The sequence below is a fragment of the Carcharhinus amblyrhynchos genome, chromosome 13, assembly GCF_965287045.1.
Source record: "Carcharhinus amblyrhynchos chromosome 13, sCarAmb.v2.hapA, whole genome shotgun sequence".
In the NCBI taxonomy this organism is placed as follows: domain Eukaryota; kingdom Metazoa; phylum Chordata; class Chondrichthyes; order Carcharhiniformes; family Carcharhinidae; genus Carcharhinus; species Carcharhinus amblyrhynchos.
In genome coordinates, this window is record NC_137336.1 from 562,394 (window position 1) to 587,669 (window position 25,276).

Genomic DNA, 25,276 nt, shown 5'->3' on the forward strand with positions numbered 1-25,276 from the left:
CCAAAATATAAATCAGGAAATGTCTACATTTTACAAAATAACAAGTTAGCAATAGCAATGCAATCTGGAGTTTGGACTGCTCTCATACCATTTTGTTAGATTTACCCATTAATCTTTGTACATCCTCCAAGGTATTTTGGTGAGGATGAAGTTACCAATTGGTGTCTCTGAAGGAGTCTGATTGAATGATTTAAAAAGAGACAGTATCCCTTTACACAATGGCCTCACTGTTTGCTGGTGCTGTGTAATGAGGACAATATCCATTAGTAGTCAAGGCTGAGTGAGAATGAGATCAAATGGTTTGTTCTGTGATGAATAAAGATAACAGATACAATGCTGCACAACCACATTCCATCCACGTGCAGTAACTGAGCTAGTAATGATCTGCTTCATGTATCATGGAGCAAATTAGTTGCCCTTTCAGGGACCTGATATGTAAACTGTAGCCACAACCTTTCCAAGTTTGCTTCCTATTCAAACCAGTTCAATGCCAATGGGTCATTCCTGGTCCCAACTGCAATGTTTCAGTTTTAATAGATGAAGACACTGCAGAACTGTGGAATAATCTCAGAGGTTGTGTTGTATGATTTAGATTGAGAGGCTTGGTTTGGATGTGCCATTGAATATAAAAGGGATACTGAGTCTTTCATCCAGATAAATGATTCTATCTCTTGCTGTTCTATCCCTTGTGTGGCTGTTATGATTCTTTAGAGTAGCTATCCTCCTCATCACTGATGTGGACCTTTTCCTCTGAGAGGCAGCTCTCATCAATGTTCTCTAGTGATGAAGCATGCTGCAGCGATAGTTCTGAAAGGCTGACGCTAGGCAGTGTGTTCTGCTCCGGATACACCCAGGGCTTGAAGTGGGGATTATGTTTCTGCTTCCACTCAGGATATTTCAGGCAGGCTTTGTAAATACGCTTCATAGCCTGAATCAAACACAAAGAACATATCCTGCATAAGGCAATGATACCAGGCACAGCCAATCACTTCCTTTAAACTGAAACCGCTTTAATTCACCCATTTCCTGCCCCTCTTCCACGATCGGAAAGGAGTGTTCTGGAATTTCCATGTCCATTTCAGTTTTTCAAAGGCCTGATCACTGGCCATCCAGTGAGGAGGGGAATGGACGAGGCAGATATCTGCTCATGGCTCTGTTCCTGGTCAAGCCCAGGTGACTATATATAGGACCAGGTTGGCCCACGAGATTGGTCAGTGTGGCTTCCTGTGTTGCCTCTGCAGGTTTGTCTATGACCAAGTGGCTCTGGAGAAGGGGTCAGCAGAGTCTGTCAGCTTGAGAGGTTTTGAGATAGGTGGACACTGATTGAACTGGAGTGTGTGGCAATAAGAATATGAGTTAAATTTTATTCTGGTCTTTTGTCCATTCGGATTTTCCCCTCTCATAGTCATAGTCACACCTTCAAGCAGCAAGGCTCTAAGTCCTGGAATTCCCTCCCTAATCCTCTCCACCATTCTCCCTCCAATCCACCTTGTAACTATCCTCTTTATCCATGATTACCTGACTCAGTGACAGCTGTTAGATGCTTGCTCCTGTGAAGTGTCTTGGAGTGGATTAACAAGGTTAAAGGCGGTATATAAATGAAAATTGTTCTTGTTTCAAAGATGTGGTTTGTGATGAAGTTCTTTTATTAATGAGGGGCAGTATTGTTTGGTTTTGGCTGGTTACCTGGCGCAACGTATTGTTCCTTCTGCATGAAAATCGAACTATGCCAAACCCGATTGAACGAAGGAATCACCACAAACTGTTCCAATTCTTACCTTAGGAGCAACAAACTGGGAAACTCGATTAACAACCCATTTTGGTAATGACCCTGGAAATAGAATTGAAAAAGAATGAAAGCATTTTTCATCCAACAATATCTCGCTACCTGTAATGTTTCCAAACTGTGGCAATTATCAGGTCCCTGTGTGTCCTTCTACTGGGAATGAAAATGAAAATTTATTTTTGTTGGTAACAGAAGGTTGAATTAGAAATGTAATGGTTTGGGAAATGCATTTAAAATCTCAGCACTTTGCTCAGAGTTTGATTGAACTGTGAGCATAGACCGGAAACACGTTATCACAGGACAGTCAGTGAAGGAGAAAGGTAGATGCATTTTTTACTGGCATCTTTCAGGGCAACTTTATCTTTTACAGGGTAACCTTTCACATTGGACTTTTCCTTCTTGGTTCTATGCTAATAATCTTTCATTCGCTCTCCCTTCTCCTCAGAGTTCTACAACTCAATGTTTTCTTCTCCATTTCATGGATTGAGGTCATGAATTCTCTCAGGTAGAACATCCCTCTGACCAAGGACTGGAGTCTCACTCCCACTGTGAAACTGCTGAGGGGAAGCTGAATGCTGAACAAGCTCGTTACTGACGGGTTAGTCAGCGATCGGAGACCGAGGCACCCTGTAAAATACAACACTAAAAATTGAATAGAAAAAAAGAATAAAATTAAAAAAGACAGAGTACAGGAATGAGATAGAGAATCGGGTGAACTGGTACGGCAACAATAATCTCTCCCTCAATGTCAACAAAACAAAGGAGATTGTCATTGACTTCAGGAAGTGTAAAGGAGAACATACTCCTGTCTATATCAATGGGGAGGAAGCAGAAAGGGTCGAGAGCTTCAGGTTAGGTGTCCAGATCACCAACAGCCTGTCCTGAAGCCCCCACGCCGACACGATAGTTAAGAAAGCCCCACCAACACCTCTATTTTCTCAGAAGACTAAGGAAATTTGGCATGTCAGCTACGACTCTCACCAACCTTTACAGATGCACCATAGAAAGCATTCTTTCTGGTTGTATTACAGCTTGGTATGGGCTCCTGCTCTGACCAAGAAACTACAGAAGATTGTGAATGTAGCCCAATCCATCACGCAAACCAGCCTCCCATCCACTCACTGTCTACAATTCCCACTGCCTCGGCAAAGCAGCCAGCATAATTAGGGATTCCAGGCATTCTTTCTTCTACCTTCGGGAAAAAAATACAAAAGTCTAAGGCCACGTACCAACAGACTCAAGAGTAGCTTCTTCCCTGCTGCTGTCAGACTTTTGAATGGATTTACCTTGCATTAAGTTGATCTTTCTCTACACCCTGGCTATGACTGTAACACTACATTCTGCACTCTCTTGTTTCCTTCTCTATGAACAGTATGCTTCTGGGTGTATAGCGCACAAGAAAAAATACTTTTCACTGTATATTAATACATGTGACAGTAATAAATCAAATCAGATCAAAATAAATGCGCACAAGCTGTATTAAATTAGAAAATGTTTTCCAATTTGTTCTGCCTGGTGAATAGATGTGAAATGGTAATATCACTGAGAGGCCAATGGAACTCATTCTGTAAATACAGCAGGAGTTGCAGGCTCACAGGTGGACAGGTACATTGTCCTGAAAATCTTCTGTGCTTCAAGAACAAATCCAGAATAGCGGACCAAACCTGCAACTAAAATCTCTCTGAAACGATTCTGAGAAATCTCTGCACCCCCACAAAGATCATTGCACCTTTCCTGGGAATGAAGTGTTGTCAGTATTCAGAGGAAACTGTCTGTCTGATAAACTGGATCTTTTGAACGTAAGAACATAAGAACTAGGAGCAGGCGTGGGCCATCTGGCCCCTCGAGCCTGCTTCGCCATTCAATAAGATCATGGCTGATCTTTTTGTGGACTCAGCTCCACTTACCCGCCCGCTCACCATAACCCTTAATTCCTTTACTGTTCAAACATTTATCTATCCTTGCCTTAAAAACATTCAATGAGGGAGCCTCAACTGCTTCACTGGGCAGGGAGTTCCACAGATTCACAACCCTTTGTGTGAAGAAGTTCCTCCTCAACTCAGTCCTAAATCTGCTTCCCCTTATTTTGAGGCCATGCCCCCTAGTTCTAGTTTCACCCACCAGTGGAAACAACTTCCCTGCTTCTATCTTATCGATTCACTTCATAATCTTATATGTTTCTATAAGATCCCTCCTCATTCTTCTGAATTCCAATGAGTATAGCCCCAGTCTACTCAGTGTCTCCTCATAATCCAACCCTCTCAACTCTGGAATCAACCTAGTGAATTTCCTCTGCACCCCCTCCAGTGCCAGTATATCCTTTCTCAAGTAAGGAGGACAAAACTGTACACAGTAACTCCAGGTGTGGTCTCACCAGCACCTTATACAGCTGTAACATAACCTCACTGTTTTTAAACTCCGTCCCTCTGGCAATGAAGGACAAAATTCCATTTGCCTTCTTAATTCCCTGCTGCACCTGCAAACCAACTCCCTGAGGTTCCTGCACAAGGACACCCAGGTCCCTCTGCACAGCAGCATGCTGCAATTTTTTACCGTTTAAATGATAGTCCATTTTGCTGTTATTCCTAGCAAAATGGATGATCTCACATTTACCAACATTGTACTCCATCTGCCAGACCCTCAACCACTCACTGAGACTATCTATATCTCTTTGCAGACTGTCAGCGTCCTCTGTACACTTTACTCTTCCACCCATCTTGGTGTCATCTGTGAATTTTGACACACTACACTTGGTCCCCAACCCCAAATCATCTCTGTAAATCGTAAACAATTGCGGTCCCAACACTGATCCCTGAGGCACACCACTAGTCACTGATTGCCAACTGGAAAATCCCCCATTTACCCCAACTCTTTGCTTTCTGTTAGTTAACCAATGCTCTGTCCATGCTAATACATTACCTGTAATAGTGTGCACCTTTATCTTACGTAGCAGCCTTTAGTGCGGCACCTTATCAAATGCCTTCTGGAAATCCAGATACAGCACATCCACAGGTTCCCCACTGTCCACTGCACATGTAATGTTCTCAAAGAATTGCACCAAATTAGTCAAACATGACCTGCCCTTCATGAATCCATGCTGCATCTTCCCAATGGGACAATTTATATCCAGATGTCTCACTATTTCTTCTTTGATGATAGATTCAAGCATTTTCCCTACTACAGAAGTTAAGCTAACCGGCCTATAATTACCCGCCTTTTGTCTACCTCCTTTTTTAAACACTGGTGTCACATTTGCTGTTTTCCAATCTGCGGGAACCACTCAGAGTCCAGGGAATTTTGATAATTTTCCACTCGTGCATTTGTTATTTCTTCCACCATCTCTTTTAATACCCTGGGATGCATTCCATCAGGACCAGGAGAATTGTCTACCTTTTGCCCCATTAACTTGCTGAACACTACCTCTTTTGTGACAAGGATGGATTCTAGATTCTCACCTGCCATAGCCTTCCTGTCATCAATTTTTGGCATGTTATTTGTGTTTTCCACTGTGAAGACCAACACAAAATATATCAATGCATCAGCCATTTTCTTATTTCCAGTTATTTTATCCTCCTTCTTGTCCTCTAAAGGACCAATGTTGACTTTAGCCACTCTTTTTTGTTTAATACATTTGTAGAAATTTTTGCAATCTGTTTTTATATTCTGAGCTGGTTTACTGTCATAATTCATCTTACTTTTCTTTATAGTTTTCTCCATGGCTTTCTGCTGACCTTTAAAGGTTTCCTAATCCTCCAGGTTCTCACTAATCTTTGCTGCTTTGTATGTATTTTCTTTCAATTTGATACCCTGTTTTATTTCCTTCGATATCCATGGCTGATTATCTCTTTTTCTACAGTCCTTCCTTATCACTGGTATATACTTTTGCTGAGCACTGTGAAAGATCACTTTGAAAGTCCTCCACTGTTCCCCAATTGTCCCACCATAAAGTTTTTGCTCCCAGTCTACCTTAGCCAACTCCTCCCTCATCCCGTTATAGTCTCCTTTGTTTAAGCACAAGACACTGGGATTGGATTTTACCTTCTCACGCTCCATCTGTATTTTAAATTCCATCATACTGTGATCGCTCCTTCCGAGAGGATCCCTAACTGTAAGATCATTAATTATTCCCGTCTCATTACACAGGACCAGATCTGGGATAACTTGCTCTCTTGTTGGTTCCATTACATACTGTTCAAGGAAGCTATTGCGGATACATTCTATGAACTCCTCCTCAAGGCTGCCTTGACCAACTTGGTTTGACCAATTGATATGGAACCATAGAAAATTACAGCACAGAAAAAGGCCTTTTGGCCCTTCTTGTCTGTGCCAAAACATTTTTTGCCTAGTCCCACTGACCTGCACTTCGACCATATCCCTCCACACCCCTCTCATCCATGAACCCGTCCAAGATTTTCTTAAATGTTAAAAGTGACCCCGCATTTACCACTTTATCCGGCAGCTCATTCCACACTCCCACCACTCTCTGTGTGAAGAACCCCCCCCCTAATATTCCCTTTAAACTTTTCCCCCTTCACCCTTAACCCATGCTCTCTGTTTTTTTTTTCTCCCCTATCCTCAGTGGAAAAAGCCTGCTTGCATTCACTCTATCTATACCCATCAAAATCTTATACACCTCTATCAAATCTCGCCTCATTCTTCTACGCTCCAGGGAATAAAGTCCTAACCTATTCAATCTCTCTCTGTAACTCAGCTTCTCAAGTCCCGGCAACATCCTTGTGAACCTTCTCTGCACTCTTTCAACCTTATTTACATCCTTCCTGTAACTAGGTGACCAAAACTGTACTCAATACTCTAAATTCGGCCTCACCAATGTCTTATATAACCTTACCATAACACTCCAACTTTTATACTCGATACTCTGATTTATAAAGGCCAATGTTCCAAAAGCACTCTTTACGACCCTATCCACCTATGATGTCACTTTTAGGGAATTCTGTATCTGTATTCCCAGATCCCTCTGTTCAACTGCACTCTTCAGTGTCCTACCATTTACCCTGTACGTTCTGCTTTGGTTTGTCCTTCCAAAGTGCAATACCTCACACTTGTCTGCGTTAAATTCCATTTGCCATTTTTCAGCCCATTTTTAGTTGGTCCAAATCCCTCTGCAAGCTTTGAAAACCTTCCTCACTGTCCACTCCACCTCCAATCTTTGTATCATCAACAAATTTGCTGATCCAATTTACCACATTATCATCCAGATCATTGATATAGATGACAAACAACAATGGACCCAGCACTGATCCCTGCGGCACACCACTCGTCACAGGCCTCCACTCAGAGAAGCAATCCTCCACTACCACTCTCTGGCTTCTTCCATTGAGCCAGTGTCTACTCCAATTTACTATCTCCCCATCTATACCTAGTGACTGAACCTTCCTAACTAACATCCCATGTGGGACCTTGTCAAAGGCCTTACCAAAATCCAGGTAGACAACATCCACTGCCTTCCCTTCATCCACTTTCCTGGTAACCTTCTCAAAAATCTCTAATAGATTGGTCAAACATGACCTACCGCGCACAAAGCCATGTTGACTGTCCGTAATAAGTCCCTGTCTATCCAAATATTTGTAGATCCTATCCCTTAGAACATAGAACATTACAGCGCAGTACAGGCCCTTCGGCCCTCGATGTTGTGCCAACCAGTGGAACCAATCTAATGACCGTCTAACCTAAACTATTCCATTGTTATCCATATGCCTATCCACTGACCATTTGAACGCCCTTAAAGTTGGCGAGTCCACAACTGCTGCAGGCAGGGCATTCCACGCCCTTACTACCCTCTGAGTAAAGAACCTACCTCTGACATCCGTCCTATAATTACCACCCCTTAATTTAAAGCTATGTCCCCTCATGTTAGCCATCACCATCTGAGGAAAAAGGATCTCACTATCCACCCTATCTAACCCTCTGATCACCTTGTATGCCTCAATTAGGTCACCTCTTAACCTTCTTCTCTCTAACGAAAATAACCTCAAGTCCCTCAGCCTTTCCTCATAAGACCTTCCCACCATACCAGGCAACATCCTGGTAAACCTCCTCTGCACCCTTTCCAATGCCTTCACATCTTTCTTATAATGCGGTGACCAGAACTGTACGCAATACTCCAAGTGCGGCCGCACCAGAGTTTTGTACAGTTGCAACATGACTTCACGGCTCCAAAATTCAATCCCTCTACCAATAAAAGCTAACACACCGTACGCCTTCTTAACAACCTTATCAACCTGGGTGCCAACTTTCAGGGAGCTATGCACATGTACACTGAGATCTCTCTGCTCGTCAACACTACTAAGAGTCCTTCCATTAGCCCTATATTCTGTACTCCTGTTACTCTTACCAAAGTGAATCACCTCACTTTTCCGTATTAAACTCCATCTGCCACCTCTTGGCCCAGCTCTGCAGCTTATCTATGTCCCTCTGCAAACTGTAACATCCATCCTCACTGCCTACAACTCCTCCGACTTTGGTGTCATCAGCAAATTTACTAATCCATCCTTCTACACCCTCATCTAGGTCATTTATAAAGATGACAAACAGCAGTGGCCCCAAAACAGATCCTTGAGGTGCACCACTTGTAACTGAACTCCAGGTTGAATATTTCCCATCAACCACCACCCTCTGTCTTCTATCAGCTAGCCAATTCCTGATCCAAACTGCTAAATCACCCTCAATCCCATGCATCTGCATTTTCTGCACTAGCCTACCATGGGGAACCTTATCAAACGCTTTGCTAAAATCCATATACACGTCAACTGCCTTACCCTTATCCACCTCTTTGGTCACTTTTTTAAAGAACTCGATAAGGTTTGTGAGGCACGACCTACCCTTCACAAACCGTGTTGACTATCCCTAATCAATTTATTTCCCTCTAGATGATTATAAATCCTATCCCTTATAATTCTTTCCAAAACTTTGCCCACAACAGAAGTAAGGCTCACCGGTCTATAATTCCCAGGATGGTCTCTACTCCCCTTCTTGAACAAGGGGATAACATTTGCTATCCTCCAGCCTTCTGGCACTATACCTGTAGCCAATGACGACATGAAGATCAAAGCCAAAGGCTCTGCAATCTCCTCCCTAGCCTCCCAGAGAATCCTAGGGTAAATCCCATCCGGCCCAGGGAACTTATCTATTTTCAGACTCTCAAGAATTGCTAACACCTCCTCCTTATGTACCTCAATCCCGTCTAGTCTAAAAGCCTGTATCTCAGTATTCTCCTCGACTACACTGACTTTTTCCTGTGTGAATACTGTCGAAAAATATTCATTCAGTGCCTCTCCTATCTCTTCAGGCTCCAAGCACAACTTCCCACTGCTGTCTCTGACTGGCCCTAATCTTGCCCTAACCATTCTTTTATTCTTGACATACCTCTTGAAAGCTTTAGGGTTTTCCTTGATCCTATCCGCCAAAGTCTTCTCATGTCCTCTTCTAGCTCTTCTTAACTCTCTCTTTAGCTCCTTCCTGGCTAATTTATAACTCTCCAGTGCCCTAACTAAGCCTTCACGTCTCATCTTTACATAAGCCTCCTTCTTCCTCTTCACCAGAGATTCAACTTCCTTAGTACACCACGGTTCCCTCGCTCGACCACTTCCTCCCTGCCTGACAGGTACATATTGATCAAGGGCTCGCAGTAGCTGCTCCTTGATTTCCACATTTCAGTTGTTCCCAGCCCCTGCAGTTTCCAACTCCAACCTATGTATCCTTATCACACCTTCAAATAATTTGCCCACCACTGACGTCAAACTCACTGGTCTATAATTTCCCAGATTATTTTTGGAACCTTTTTTAAACAACGGAACAACATGAGCCACCCTCCAATCATCCAGCATCTCCCCCGTGAATGCTGACATTTTAAATATGTCTGCCAGGGCCCCTGCAAGTTCAACACTCGCCTCCCTCAAGGTCTGTGGGAATACCCTGTCTGGTCCTGGGGATTTATCCACTCTGATTTGCCTCAAGACAGCCAGAACCTCCTCCCCTGAGATCTGTGAAGGTTCCATGACCTCCCTACCTGTTTGTTCTATTTCTGTTGACTCCATGCTCGTTTCCTCAGTAAATCCAGACGTAAAAAACCCATTTAGTATCTCCTCCATCTCTTTTAGTTCCATACACAGTCTACCACTCTGGTTTTCAAGAGGACCAATTGTATCCCTCACTATCCTTTCGCTCCTGACATACCCAGGAACATTGAGCTGCCAGTCCTCCCCCTCCTGTAGCCAAGTTTCACTAATGGCTAGAATGTCATATTTCCATGTGTCAATCCACGCCTTCAGCTCATCTGCCTTCCCCACAATACTCCTGGCATTGAAATAGACACACCTCAAAAGATTATTTCCACCACACTCAACTCTTCCATTTGGGATTTTGCTTGAAGTAACCTGTCTTTTTCCCTGCTCCACTATCTGCTCTGGCACTCTGGTTCCCATCCCCCTGCAAATCTAGTTTAAGCGCTCCCCAATAACACTAGCAAACCTCCCAGCGAGTATATTGGTCCCCTCGTAGTTTCGGTGTAACCCATCTCTCTTGTACAGGTCCCACCTGCCCCAGAAGAGGTCCCAATGATCCAAGAATCTGAAACCCTGCCCCCTACACCAGTTCCTCAGCCACGTGTTCATCCACCCAAGCAGCTACTCTCACCCTCACTGGCACGTGGCACAGGTGGCAATCCTGAGATTACCATTATGTAGATTAAAATCCCCCATGACAATTGCTGTCCCATTTTAACATGCATTCATTATTTCTTTGTTTATTTCTCGCCCCACTATGATGCCATTATTTGGTGGCCTACAGAATATGCCTATCAGTAACTTTTTCTCCTTCTTATTTCTAATTTCCACCAATTTTGAACTTCAATCTGCAATTTTGTTCTTGTAACTCACGGCACCGGATTCAGTGTTACAGGCGCCAGAACTAAAAGATGATCAGAAATAAGAGTTAGAAAATGCTTTTTTTCATTCATGGGATGTGGGTGTCAATGCCTGGACTAGTATTTATTGCCCATCCCAGAGATGGTATTTGAGAGTCATCCACCTTGCTGTGGCTCTAGACTCACATGCAGACCAGACCAAGTAAGGAAGGCAGATTTCCTTCTCTAAAGAATATTGTTGAACCAGATGTGTTTTTACAACAATCAACAACGGTTTCATCAAGTCATAGGGATTTACAGAATGGGGACAGGCCCTTTGGAGCAACTTGTCCACGTTGTCAAGTTTTTACCACTAGGCTAGTCCCAATTGCCTGCATTTGGCCCATATCCCTCTATACCCATCTTACCCATGTAACTGTCTAAACACTTTTTAAAAGACAAAATTGTACCCAACTCTACTACCACCTCTGGCAGCTTGTTCCAGACACTCACCACCCTGTGAAAAAATTGCTCCTCTTTTGACAGACAAGGGAATTAAGGGTTATGGGGAGAGGGCGGGAATGTGGAACTGAGACACGACAGATCAGCCATGATCTTATTGAATGGTGGGGCAGGCTCGAGGGGCTGGATGGCCTACTCCTGCTCCTATTTCTTATGTTCTTATGTTCTCTGAACCCTTTTGTATCTCTCCCCTCTCACCTTAAACCTATGCCCTCTAGCTTTAGACTCCTCTGTCTTTGGGAAAAGATATTGACTATCTAGCTGATCTGTGCCCCTCATTATTTTATAGACCTCCATAAGATCAGCCCTAAGTCTCCTACGCTCCAGGGAAAAGAGTCCCAGTCTATCCAGCCTCTCCTTATAATTTAAGTCCGGGTAGCATCCTAGTACATCTTTACTGCAGTCTTAGTAACATCCACTCTATAATAGAGTGACCAGAACTGTACACAGTAATCCAAGTGTGGCCTTGCTAATGTCTTGTAACCTTCAACAAGATGTCCCAACTCCTGTATTCAATGTTCCGATAAATGAAGCCTTCTTCACCACTCTGTCCACCGGTCACTCCATTTTCAAGGAGGTATGAACATGTACCTCTAGATCTAGTGTACATGGACTTCTGCAAGGCGTTTGATAAGGTCCCCCATGCAAGACTTCTTGAGAAGGTGAGAGGGCATGGGATCCAAGGGCCTTTGGCCTTGTGGATCCAGAACTGGCTTGCCTGCAGAAGGCAGAGAGTGGTTGTGGATGGGTCTTTCTCTGCATGGAGGTCAGTCACCAGTGGAGTGCCCCAGGGATCTGTTCTGGGACCCTTGCTGTTTGTCATTTTCATAAATGACCTGGATGAGGAAGTGGATGGATGGGTTAGTAAGTTCGCTGATGACACGAAGGTCGGTGGTGTTGTGGATGGTCTGGAAGGATGTCAAAAGTTGCAGCAGGACATAAATAGGATGCAGGACTGGGCGGAGAAGTGGCAGATGGACTTCAACGCAGATAAATGTGTAGTCGTCCATTTTGGCAGAACCAACGGGATGAACGAGTACACTATCAAGGGCAGGAGTCTTAGTAGTGTTGAGGAGCAGAAGGATCTTGGGGTCCGGGTCCACAGGACTCTTAAATCGGCCTCGCAGGTGGAGGAGGTGGTCAAGAAGGCGTATGGTGTACTGGCCTTCATAAATCGAGGGATTGAGTTTAGGAGTCGGGAGGTAATGCTGCAACTTTATAAGACCCTTGTCAGGCCTCATTTGGAGTACTGTGCGCAGTTCTGGTTGCCTCACTATAGGAAAGATGTAGAAGCTATTGAGAGGGTACAGAGGAGATTTACAAGGATGTTGCCTGGACTGGGAGGCATGCCTTATGAAGTTAGGTTGAGGGAGCTGGGACTCTTTTTCCCTGGAGAGACGAAGGTTGCGAGGCGACCTGATAGAAGTTTATAAAATGTTGAGAGGAATAGATAGGGTGGACTCTCAGAGGCTATTTCCCCAGGTTGAAATGGTCGCTACGAGAGGACACAGATTTAAGGTGCGGGGAGGAAAGTACAGAAGTGATGTTAGGGGTAAGTTTTTCACTCAGAGGGTGGTGAGTGAATGGAATCGGCTGCCGTCAGTGGTGGTGGAGGCGAACTCGCTGGTGTCTTTTAAAAGACTTCTGGATGAGTATATGGGGTTTTATGGGATTGGGGGTTATAGATAGGTGTTGATGTGATCGGTGCAACTTGTGGGCCGAAGGGCCTGTTTGTGCTGTAGTGTTCTATGTTCTATCTCTTTGTTCTGTAACTCTCTCCAGCGCCCTACCATTAACTGAGTAACTCCTGCCCTGGTTCAATCGACCAAAATGCAGCACCTCGCATTTATCTAAATTAAACTCCATCTGCCATTTGTCAGCCCACTGACCCAACTGATGAAGATCCTGTTACAATCCAAGATAAACTTCTTCACTGTCCACTTTGCCACCAATCTTGGTGTCATCTGCAAACTTACTAATCATATTCTCATATATTCTCATCCAAATCATTAATATAAATGACAAATAACAGTGGACCCAGCACTGATCCCCTAGGCACACCGCTGGTCACAGGCCTCCAGTTTGAAAAACAACCCTCTACAACCACCTTCTGGCTTCTGTCATCAAGATTTTGTATCCATTTAGCTACCTCACCCTGGATCCCAGGAGATTTAACCTTATGCAACAACCTCCCGTGTGGTACTTTGTCTAAGGCCTTGTGTTTGTGCCTGTGTCAGTGGGCTGGGAAAGGCCCATAGCACTGAGGAGACGCCTTCAAACAGTCCATCTCTACACCCCTGATCCCCCCAACCTCCTCCCTCCCTCCCTGACCCACCAGACCTGTGATCGCTGGACCCTGATCCCTTCCCCCCGAACCTACACTCCAGATCCTCCCAAAAGGTCTGTGGATATTTTAAAGCTGAGATCGATATATTTTTGTCAAACGATGTGGAGTAAAACTGGGAAATGGAGTTTTGAGCAGGCATGATGGTATTGACTGGTGGGGTAGTCTGGGGAAGGGGGTCAAATGGCCTCCTGCAGTTATGTTTCTATAATTTCTGCACCAATGAGTTGGGAGAATCCCTTTCATATCAATTTGTGGAAGAGGACTTGGAAATGTCCTGGTTAACAGGCAGGTTTCTGCACTAACCTCGTGGGTCTACTTGGGTTAAATAGTACAGGGTACAACTGTTGGTTCCATTCGATTTGATGAAGTAACCAGTTTGGAGGGAGACAGCTCGCACAATGTCCTTCTTTGGGGGATATTTCTGTGAATAAAGAAACAGAAAGAAACATCAGGAAACAAAATCTGGAATTTGATCCCAGTGTTAAACCATCTCCAGCCAAGAATGTAATAAGAACAAAGAAAAATACAGCACGGGAACAGGCCCCTCGGTCCTCCAAACCTGTGCTGATCATGATGTCCGAACTAAACTAAAAAATACCTTCTGCCCTTACTCAGTCCGTATCCCTCTCTTCCTTCCCTATTCATGAATCCATCCGGATGCCTCGTAAACGTTGTTAATGTTCCTGCTTCCACCACCTCCTCTGGCAGCGCGTTCCAGGCACCCACTGCTCTCTGTGTAAAAAACCTCCCCCAGAACGTCTCCTTTAAACTTTCCCCCTCTCACCTTGAACCTGTGCCCTCCTGTAACTGACACTTCCATCCTGGGAAAAAGCCTCTGACCATCCACCCTGTCTGTGCCTCTCATTATTTTGTAGACCTCTATCAGGTCTCCCCTCAGTCTCCATGTGAAACAATCCTAGTTTATTTAACCTTTTTAGAGGGTATAGGTTTAAGGTGAGAGGGGAGAGATACTAAAGGGTCCAGAGTGAAATTTTTTTAACTCAGTGAGTAGTGAGCATCTGGAATAAGCTGCCTGAGGTAATAGTAACAGCAGATACAATTTTGTTTTTTAAACAGTTACATGAAAGATGTGCAGGTTAGGTGCATTGACCCGAACAGGCACCGGAGTGCGGTGACAAGGGGAATTTCACAGTAACTTCATTGCAGCGTTAATGTACGCCTTACTTGTGACTAATAAATAAACTTTAACTTTTAATGGGTAAGATGGGTAAGGAGAACATGGGCCAAACATGGGCAATTGGGACTAGCTTAACGGTAAAAATGGGGCAGCATGAACAAGTTGGGCTGAATGGCCTGTTTCTATGTGATAAACCTCTATGATTCTATGACTCCTCTAATCCAACACCCTCGAGACCAGGCAACATCCTGGTGAACCTTCTTTGCACTCTCTCCAAAGCTTCCATGTCCTTCTGGTAGTGTGGTGACCAGAACTGTATGCAATGTTTCAAATGCAGCCCAACTAAGGTTTTATAAAGCTGCAACATGATTTCTCAACTCTTGTACCCAATGCCCCAGCTGATGAAGGCAAGCATGTCATATGCCTTTGTAATCGCCTTGGTCACCTGTGTTGCCTCTTCGAGAGAACTGTGGACCTGCACGCTCAGATCCCTCTGTCTGTTAATGTTCCTGAGGGTATCCACCTAGCCAGCCCACCTTGAAACCCATGTGGTTTTAGTTTTTGTACAGTCTATGTGGGACCTTGTCAAACGCCTTACCAAAGTATATCTTAACTCCATCCACAGCCCTTCTCTCATCAATTATCTTTGTCACCTCTTCAATGCAATCAGGTTGATGAGACATGACCTTCCCTGTACAAAACCATGCTACCTGTCACTAACTAGTTCATTTTCTTCCAATTTCTTCCTACAATTTCCTGGATTATCCCTGCTTCCTTTCTTAAACAAGAGAATAACATTGGCTATTCTCCAGTCCTCTGGAATCTCACCTGTGGTCAAAGAGAATGTGAAGGTATCTGTTAAAGCCCAGCAATTTCTTCCCTTGCCTCCCGCAGTAACCTTGACCCCATCCACTCCCATTATCTACCTTAATGTAATTTAGGATACTCAATACTTTCTCCTTTGATATACTAACATTCTCTAGAGTGTTCACACACCTATCCCTGACCTCAACATCCACCATGTCCTTCTCCTTGGTGAATATCAACACAAAGTACTCATTAAGGATCTTATCCACTTCCTGTGGCTCCATGTATAACTTCCCTCCATAGTCCCTGAGTGGGCCTACTCTTTCTCCAGCTACCCTCTTGTTCCTAATAAATCCATAGAAAGCCTTGGGATTCATAAGAACATAAGAACATAAGAAATAGGAGCAGGAGTAGGCCATCTAGCCCTTCGAGCCTGCCCCGCCATTCAATAAGATCATGGCTGATCTGTCGTGGCTCAGTTCCACTTTCCCGCCCTCTCCCCATAACCCTTAATCCCCTCTCTTATCAAGAACCCATCAACCCGCTTCTTAAAAATATTTAGCGAGGCAGCCTCCACCACTTCAACGGGCAGAGAATTCCAGAGATTCACCACCCTTTGAGTGAAGAAGTTCCTCCTCAACTCCGTTCTAAACTGCCTCCCCTTTATCTTGAGGCTGTGCCCCCTAGTCCTACTGTCTTTTTTGAGCGGGAAGAGTCTCTCCACCTCTATCCTATCCATCCCATTCATCATCTTATACGTCTCAATGAGATCTCCCCTCATTCTTCTAAACTCTAACGAGTACAAGCCTAGTTTATTCAGCCTCTCCTCATAGCTCAATCCCCTCAACTCCGGTATCAGCCTAGTAAACCTCCTCTGCACTCCCTCCAGGGCCAAAATATCCTTGCGCAGGTGCGGCGCCCAAAACTGCACACAGTACTCCAGCTGCGGCCTCACCAATGCCCTATACAGCTGCAGCAAGACCTCCCTACTTTTATATTCAATCCCCCTGTTTGCTAAAGACATTTCATCACTTGATCTTGTTCCTTGTCATCCCATAATTCATTGAATGATTTAACATCTGAATCCAGATATCAGCATTTTGCTGATTGAAAATATCAAAGGGCAGTTTTCACTCGTGTTGAGAATTGCCCGGTAGACTTTGAGCTTGGTTTTTAGGCTCACCGCTCTATGCTCCCACACTGAATAGCAATGTCAGAGACACACTGGCCTTGGTCTCATCAGAGAGAGGCCAGTTGACCCATCATGTCTGTACTGACTCTCTGACAGTGTATATTATCCAGGGCTGCCCCCTGCCCTATCCCTGAATCACATACATTTACCCCGTTAATCTCCCTAACCGACAAATGTTTGGACACTAAGGGACAACTTAGCGTGGCCAATCCACCCTAATCTGCACATCTTTGGACTGTGGCAGGAAACCCACACAGACACAGGGAGAATGTGCAAACTGCACACAGACAGTAACTCGAGGCCGGAACTGAACCCGGGTCCCTGGAGCTGTGAGGCAGCCGTGTGAACCACTGCCCCATCTTGTCTGGGCTCCCAAACTTGTGATGTGGATATTCCGGCGTTGGACTGGGGTAAACACAGTAAAAAGTTTGACAACACCAGGTTTTAGTCCAACCGATTTATTTGATAGTAAACTCACTAGCTTTCGAGGGGACTCCCTCTTCGTCAGGTGAATGGAGAGTTCTGGCCTCAGACAGAGCATATATAGCACAGACAGTTCACAGATTACTGATTAGAATGCGAATCTTTACACCTAACCTGCTGTTCAAGTCTTAAAGTGGCCGACAATGTGTGTGGAAGGAGCACTGATCACAGGTTAAAGAGATGTGTATTGTCTCCAGACAGTACAGTGAGGTTTTGCAAACCCAGGCAAGTCACGAGGGTTACAGATAGTGCAACATGAACCCAAGATCCCTGTTGAGACCGTCCTCATGTGTGCGGAACTTGGCTATCAGTCTCTGTTCAGCGACTCTGCGCTGTCGTGTGTCGTGAAGGCCACCTTGGAGAATGCTTACCCGAAGGTCAGAGGCTGAAGGCCCGTGACCACTAAAGTGTTCGCCAACAGGAAGGGAACAGTCTTGCCTGGTGACTGTCGAGCGATGTTCATTCATCCGTTGTCGTAGCATCTGCATGGTCTCCCCAATGTACCATGCTTCGGGACATCCTTTCTTGCAATGTAACAGGTAGACAATGTTGACCAAGTTGCAAGAGTATTTACCGTGTACCTGGTCTACCCGACAGCGCAGAGTCGCTGAGCAGAGACTGATAGCCAAGTTCCGCACACATGAGGACGGACTCAACAGGGATCTTGGGTTCATGTCGCACTATCTGTAACCCCCGTGACTTGCCTGGGTTTGCAAAACCTCACTCACTGTGCTGTCTGGAGACAATACACATCTCTTTAACCTGTGATCAGTGCTCATTCCACACACATTGTCAGCCACTTTAAGACTTGAACAGCAGGTTAGGTGTAAGGATTCGCATTCTAATCAGTAATCTGTGAACTGTCTGTGCTTTATATGCTCTGTCTGAGGCCAGAACTCTCCATTCACCTGACGAAGAAGGAGTCCCCTCGAAAGCTAGTGAGTTTACTATCAAATAAATCGGTTGGACTAAAACCTGGTGTTGTCAGACTTTTTACTCCCAAACTTGCTCAGAATCTTCCAGACGCTTCACGGTTGAGACTGGGGGGCTTTGATCAGGTTGATAAAAGTAGTGTTAAGGTCAGCTTCTTGTTGCTGACATTCTCCTGCAGTTGTTGAGCTGCAAACACCAAGTTAACAGTTGCCTGACCTTCCTGAAAAATCCTTCTCTCGTCTACTATTAATTCCAGCTTGTTCTGAAACTAAAGATTTCAGGGCCAACTTGTCGAGTCAAACTCACACACTTTTAATTCCAGTCGGATTTTCCAACCCTCTCTCACTGTTTCCCTTTCCATGAAACCTGCTCAGCCAATGAGAATGGACCGCTGACCCACTCAGCCATCTCAACGGCCAATCCCAGCCTGCGTGCAAGCTGGCATCTCATTAATATTCCCACATTGCTGTGGTCACCAGCCGACTGGCTGGTATTCAGCATTCCCAACCCACTGGACTAACAGTCAGGAATGTTTATTGTTATAAAACCTTCTCCCACTGAGAAAGCTCCCCATGGACCGTGAGGTTTATATTTATGTTAAATGGGATAATAGCAAAATACTGTAGCTGGTGGAAATCTCAAACTAGAGAGAGAGAAATATTCACCAGTTACAGAGAGAATCCAGTAAGGCTGTCGATCCAAACCCCAGACTCACTGTAAATGTTCACACTGTTTCTCTCTCCACAGACACTGCCAGACCTGCTGAGTATTCCAAATGTGTTCTATCATTTCTGTTCAAATGAATACACAATGCCTCACCTGCGACAGGAGGAATTTATCATACACTGATACTCACTGCCTCACTGATACTGTCTCGCTGATACTCACCGCCTGCCTCGCTGATACTCACCGCCTGCCTCGCTGATACTCACCGCCTGCCTCGCTGATACTCACCGCCTGCCTCGCTGATACTCAATGGATGCCTCGCTGATACTCAATGGATGCCTCACTGATACTCACCGCCTGTCTCACTGATACTCACCACCTGTCTCACTGATACTCACCGCCTGTCTCACTGATACTCACCGCCTGCCTCACTGATACTCACCGCCTGCCTCACTGATACTCACCGCCTGTCTCACTGATACTCACCGCCTGCCTCACTGATACTCACCGCCTGTCTCACTGATACTCACCGCCTGCCTCACTGATACTCACCGCCTGCCTCACTGATACTCACCGCCTGCCTCACTGATACTCACTGGATGTCTCACTGATACTCACCGCCTGTCTCACTGATACTCACCGCCTGTCTCACTGATACTCACCGCCTGTCTCACTGATACTCACCGCCTGTCTCACTGATACTCACCGCCTGTCTCACTGATACTCACCGCCTGTCTCACTGATACTCACCGCCTGTCTCACTGATACTCACCGCCTGTCTCACTGATACTCACCGCCTGTCTCACTGATACTCACCGCCTGTCTCACTGATACTCACCGCCTGTCTCACTGATACTCACCGGATGCCTCACTGATACTCACCGCCTGCCTCACTGATACTCACCGCCTGCCTCACTGATACTCACCGCCTGCCTCACTGATACTCACCGCCTGCCTCACTGATACTCAATGGATGCCTCACTGATACTCACCGCCTGTCTCACTGATACTCACCGCCTGCCTCACTGATACTCAATGGATGCCTCACTGATACTCACCGCCTGTCTCACTGATACTCACCGCCTGTCTCACTGATACTCACCGCCTGTCTCACTGATACTCACCGCCTGTCTCACTGATACTCACCGCCTGCCTCACTGATACTCACCGCCTGTCTCACTGATACTCACCGCCTGCCTCACTGATACTCACCGCCTGCCTCACTGATACTCACCGCCTGCCTCACTGATACTCACCGCCTGCCTCACTGATACTCACCGCCTGCCTCACTGATACTCACCGCCTGCCTCACTGATACTCACCGCCTGCCTCACTGATACTCACCGCCTGCCTCACTGATACTCACTGCCTGCCTCACTGATACTCACCGCCTGCCTCACTGATACTCACCGCCTGCCTCACTGATACTCACCGCCTGTCTCACTGATACTCACCGCCTGCCTCACTGATACTCACTGCCTGCCTCACTGATACTCACCGCCTGCCTCACTGATACTCACTGGATGCTTCACCGAGTAGTTGATGATCATGTAGTCATTGCCGAGGGGAAGCCAGGATCGCAGAGTTACAAAATCCCTGTTCTTCAAAGGACTCGGGCATTTCCCTAACGGACAGAAGGAAGAGTGTAATTTAGTGTCAGTTACGCAGGAACAGTTCCTTGGAACAGAGCAGCACAGAAAGTGACCATTCAGCCTGTCATTCCTGTGCTAGCTCTCTGTCACAGCTGTTCACCCGATGCCCTGCTCCCTCCCTTTTCCACTTAAGTCCCCAATTTTTTTCTGATCACAAACCAATTTACCCATGAAAGCCACACTTCAGTCTGTATCCATTGCACTCTCAGACAGTGCATTCCAGATCCTAACCACTCGCTGTGTGAATCTGTCTCCACCACACTCTCAGACAGTGCATTCCAGATCCTAACCACTCGCTGTGTGAATCTGTCTCCACCACACTCTCAGACAGTGCATTCCAGATCCTAACCACTCGCTGTGTAAAACAATGTTCTTCTCGGTTGCCATCCCCTGCAGTTAATGTGGAGCAACTGCGGGGAGGGGGTCCTGTATTTGGATTCCTCAGTGGCTGCAGCAACTCTGTTGCGGCGGGGCTGGTGACTCAGAGGGAGCACACTGCAGGCGTGGCGTGATTCTCATGGGCGATTACTGACGAGGCCTAAGATTCAACCCAAAATCACAGCAGCCCCATGAACGGGTTCGGGATTTTCTCAAAGCCACCTTGCAGAGATGAAACATCCTTCCTGACTCGAAGGATGTGCAGATGCCGGTGTTGGACGGGGGTGGACACAGTAAGAAGTCTCACAAAACTACGTTAAAGTCCAACTGGTTTATTCAGAATCAGGAGTTTTCAGAGCCCTGCTCCTTCATGAGGTGAGCAGAGAATTGGGTTCACAAATACGCCATATACAGACACAGACATAATTACATGAGAATGGTTGGAATGCGAGTCTTTCCAGGTACTGAAAGTGCGAGTGGAGAGAGGGGTAAATAGGCATAAAGAAAAGTACAGCTCAGGAACAGGCCCTCCGGTCTTCCAAACCTGTGCCGATCATGATGCCCTAACTAAACTGAAAAAATACCTTCTGCCCTTACTCAGTCCGGATTCCTCTACTCCCTCCCTATACATGAACCCATCCAGATGCCTCTTAAATCTTGCTAATGTTCCTGCTTCCACCACCCCCTCTGGCAGCGCGTTCCAGGTCCTACCACTCTCTACGTGAAAAACTCCCGCCGCACATCTCCCTTAAACTTTCTCCCTCTCATCTTTAACCTGTGCCCTTTTATAATTGACCTTCTACCCTGGGGAAAAGCCTCTGACTCTCCACCCTGTCTCTGCCTCTCATCATTTTGTAGACTTCCCATCAGGTCTCCCCTCAGCCTCTGTCTTTCCAGTGAAAACAATCCGAGTTTATCCAACCTCTCCTCATCGCCAACACCCTGAAGACCAGGCAATATCCTGGTGAACTTTCTTTGCCCTGTCTCCAAAGCCTCCACATCCTTCTGACCAGAACTGCACACAATACTTTAAATGCAGCCTAACCAAAGTTTTATAAAGCTGCAATATCATTTCCCAAATCTTGTAACTCAATATTCTGTCTGATGAAGGCAAGATGCCACATGCCTTTTTAATCACCTTGGCCACCTGTGTAGCCACTTTTAGGGAACTGGAGCCTTGCACGCCCAGATCCCTCTGTATGTTAATGTTCTGAAGGGTTCTGCCATTTACACTATAATTCACACCTAAATTTGATCCTCCAAAGTGTATCACCTCGCATTTGTCCAGATTAAACTCCATCTGCCATTTCTGTTCCCAAGTCTCCAATCTCTGTCCTGTTGTATCCTCCGACAATCCCCGGCACTATCAGCAACTCCACTAATCTTTGTGTCATCTGTAAACTTACTAATCAGACCAGTCACATTTTCCTCCAGATCATTATATAAACTACAAACAGCAGCAGTCCCAGCCCTGTTCCCTGTGGAACAGCACGAGCTACAGATCTCCATTCTGAAAAATACCCTTCCACCACTACTCTGTCTCCTGTAACTAAGTCAGTTCTGTATCCGTCCAGCCTGTGCACCCTGAATCCCATGTGATCCCATGTGACTCCTGGGAGTCCCTGTCTTGTGTCAGAGTAGAATGGTGAAGCCTCGTTCTGGAATGTTCCAAACACATTGAGAGGTTTCACCAGGATGACAGAGAGGTGGAGCTGAGGTATTGGAGACAATGCACAAGTATCTAAACAACTGGGATTGGAGTACGAGCCATTTCATCACATCATGTATTTCAATGCAGTGAAAAGTATTGTTTCTTATGTGCTATACAAAGTATACCATTCACAGAATCCATGGGGAGAAGGGAAGGAGAGGATGAAATCAGACAATTTAATCAGATGATCATGGGGAGAGCTGTCTTGGTATTCTTCTGAATAACCACATGATGTCTGAACACGAGAGCAGGCAGAGAGTATCTCATTCCAAAAGGCAGATCTGAGAATGCTGCTGACTCTCAGTGTGGCACCCTGAGCTTTTTCCTTCTCAATTCCGGCAATGGAACTTGAGCCTGAACCTGATTCCGAGGTGAGAGAGGAGCAGGCGATGCAACTGCAAAAATGTCAGCTGTCTTGGCTTTCAGGCTCAATTGTCCAAGTTCTGGGTCAGATGTGGTTTGGACATTCCCCACCCCACACAACTGGACAGTCTCAGAAATAACTTCATCACTTGTAAATTCAAACCCAGTTCCAGGACACTGGACTGTTTCTGTTGGTGGGGAATCTGAACCAAGGGGTCACAATCTCAGGATTAAATCCCAATCATTCCGCACTGAGACAAGGAGAAATTACTTCACTCAGTGTGTGACGGATGTTTGGAATTCTCTGCCCCAGAGGGTTGTGGATGCTCCATCCTTGAAAATATTTAAGGCTGAGATAGACTTGGTGGATATTCAGAAGCCTTTTCCCATGGTGGAATGGTCTCGGGGGCACAAGTTTATGGGCAAGGTTTAGAGGAGATGTACGAGGCAAGTTTTTTTTTAAACAGAAGTTAGTGGGTGTCTGGAACTCATTGTCGGGGGAGGTAGTGGTAGCAGATACGTTAGTGACTTTTAAGGGGCGTCTTGACAACTACATGAATAGGATGGGAATAGAGGGATATGGTTCCCGGAAGGATAGGGGGTTTTAGTTCAGTTGGGCAGTATGGTTGGTGCAGGCTTGGAGGGCCAAAGGGCCTGTTCCTGTGCTGGAATTTTCTTTGTTTTTTGTTCTTTGTTCAATTTCTATTCTCTCCAGGAAGTGAAGGATATGGAGAACAGGCAGGAAAATGGAGGTCCAAGATCAGACATGGTGGTATTGAATGATGTGGCAGGCTTGATGGGCCAAATGGCCTACTCTCATATTTCTTATGTTCCTGGAGAACTTGCAATCTCTGTCACACAAAATGCTCATTCACCCATAGCTCAGAAATTGGTTGGCTAAAAATCATTCTGATTCCCTACTCATGTTACTCATTTGTTTGGATGAAGTTATCAGTTGAAGCAATTCTTTATTCAGGGTTAGATATTACAAACTGCTGGAGAAACCCCATCCTTCTCCATCAGGATGTTGTTCTCTCTTGCTCAGTTTGTCTCTCTCTCTCCTAACAATCAATCTTTTATTTTACATGTTTGTACATATACACATCAATCTGGAGATGACAGTCCCCAGCGTCAGCATCTCTGCTCCTTCACTTCAATAATTTGCCTTTGCACATGTGAAAAGCTCTGCTCTTGGGGGTTACTTACAGGAATAATAGCCCACATCTGCATTCACTGTCAGACGGCCAATGTCATAGGTCTCAATCATATTAGTGTCCCATTTTTTCCGGTAGTGTGTGTCGTGAAGGACATCGTAGAGAGTTGCAGCAGAAACATCCTTGCAGTTAATTCTCATCTGGAACGAGAAATATTGGCAGTGTGGGAACGAGTGGAACAGATTCCCCATATTAAAGATAGAACATAGAACACTACAGCACAAACAGGCCCTTCGGCCCACAAGTTGCGCCGATCACATCAACACCTACCAACCTACAGACCTATCTATAACCCTCAATCTCATTAAACCCCATATACTCATCCAGAAGTCTTTTAAAAGACCCCAGCGAGTTCGCCTCCACCACCACTGACGGCAGCCGATTCCATTCACTCACCACCCTCTGAGTGAAAAACTTACCCCTAACATCACTTCTGAACTTCCCTCCTTGCACCTTAAATCTGTGTCCTCTCGTAGCAACCATTTCAACCTGGGGAAATAGCCTCTGAGAGTCCACCCTATCTATTCCTCTCAACATTTTGTAAACCTCTATCAGGTTGCCTCTCAACCTTCGTCTCTCCAGGGAAAAGAGTCCCAGCTCCCTCAACCTAACTTCATAAGGCATGCCTCCCAGTCCAGGCAACATCCTTGTAAATCTCCTCTGTACCCTCTCAATAGCTTCTACATCTTTCCTATAGTGAGGCGACCAGAACTGCGCACAGTACTCCAAATGAGGCCTGACAAGGGTCTTATAAAGTTGCAGCATTACCTCCCGACTCCTAAACTCAATCCCTCGATTAATGAAGGCCAGTACACCATACGCCTTCTTGACCACCTCTTCCACCTGCGAGGCCGATTTAAGAGACCTGTGGACCCGGACCCCTAGATCCTTCTGCTCTTCAACACTACTCAGACTTCTGCCCTTGATAGTGTACTCGTTCATCCCGTTGGTTCTGGAACAGTCTAACGCTGCTCTCAAAGTTGTGATTGAAGTTTAAATACAGATGTTGTGTCCACACTGATTGCAGCAAAATTCCAAAAAAAATTCCCCCAGCTTTCTAATGATTATTGGAAATTGGGCAGAATTCTCCCATCTGGGACTGGGACTGGGGATGGTACCAGTAAAGTTTCCCACTCTGGAGGGCGATGGGAAAACAAGCCATGTCTTTCGGCTCTGACCTCATTAATTCTGCATGCAGGTGTTTAGTCCCATCATCCATTG

At 45.6% G+C, this 25,276-nt stretch overlaps 1 protein-coding gene across 1 annotated transcript in view; it reads right to left on the minus strand.

The window, feature by feature from the left end:
* Nucleotides 1-231: 231 nt before the first annotated feature.
* Nucleotides 232-25,276, minus strand: part of LOC145351665 (START domain-containing protein 10-like) — a 127,032-nt gene continuing 101,987 nt past the window's right edge. The window contains exons 2-6 of the mRNA XM_080201224.1: nt 24,048-24,195; nt 20,258-20,361; nt 13,822-13,939; nt 1,779-1,831; nt 232-928 (exon numbers count right to left, since the gene is read on the minus strand). Of these exons, the coding sequence (XP_080057350.1) occupies nt 698-928; nt 1,779-1,831; nt 13,822-13,939; nt 20,258-20,361; nt 24,048-24,195 (654 nt within the window). The 3' untranslated portion in view covers nt 232-697. The remainder of the gene's footprint in view (nt 929-1,778; nt 1,832-13,821; nt 13,940-20,257; nt 20,362-24,047; nt 24,196-25,276) is intronic.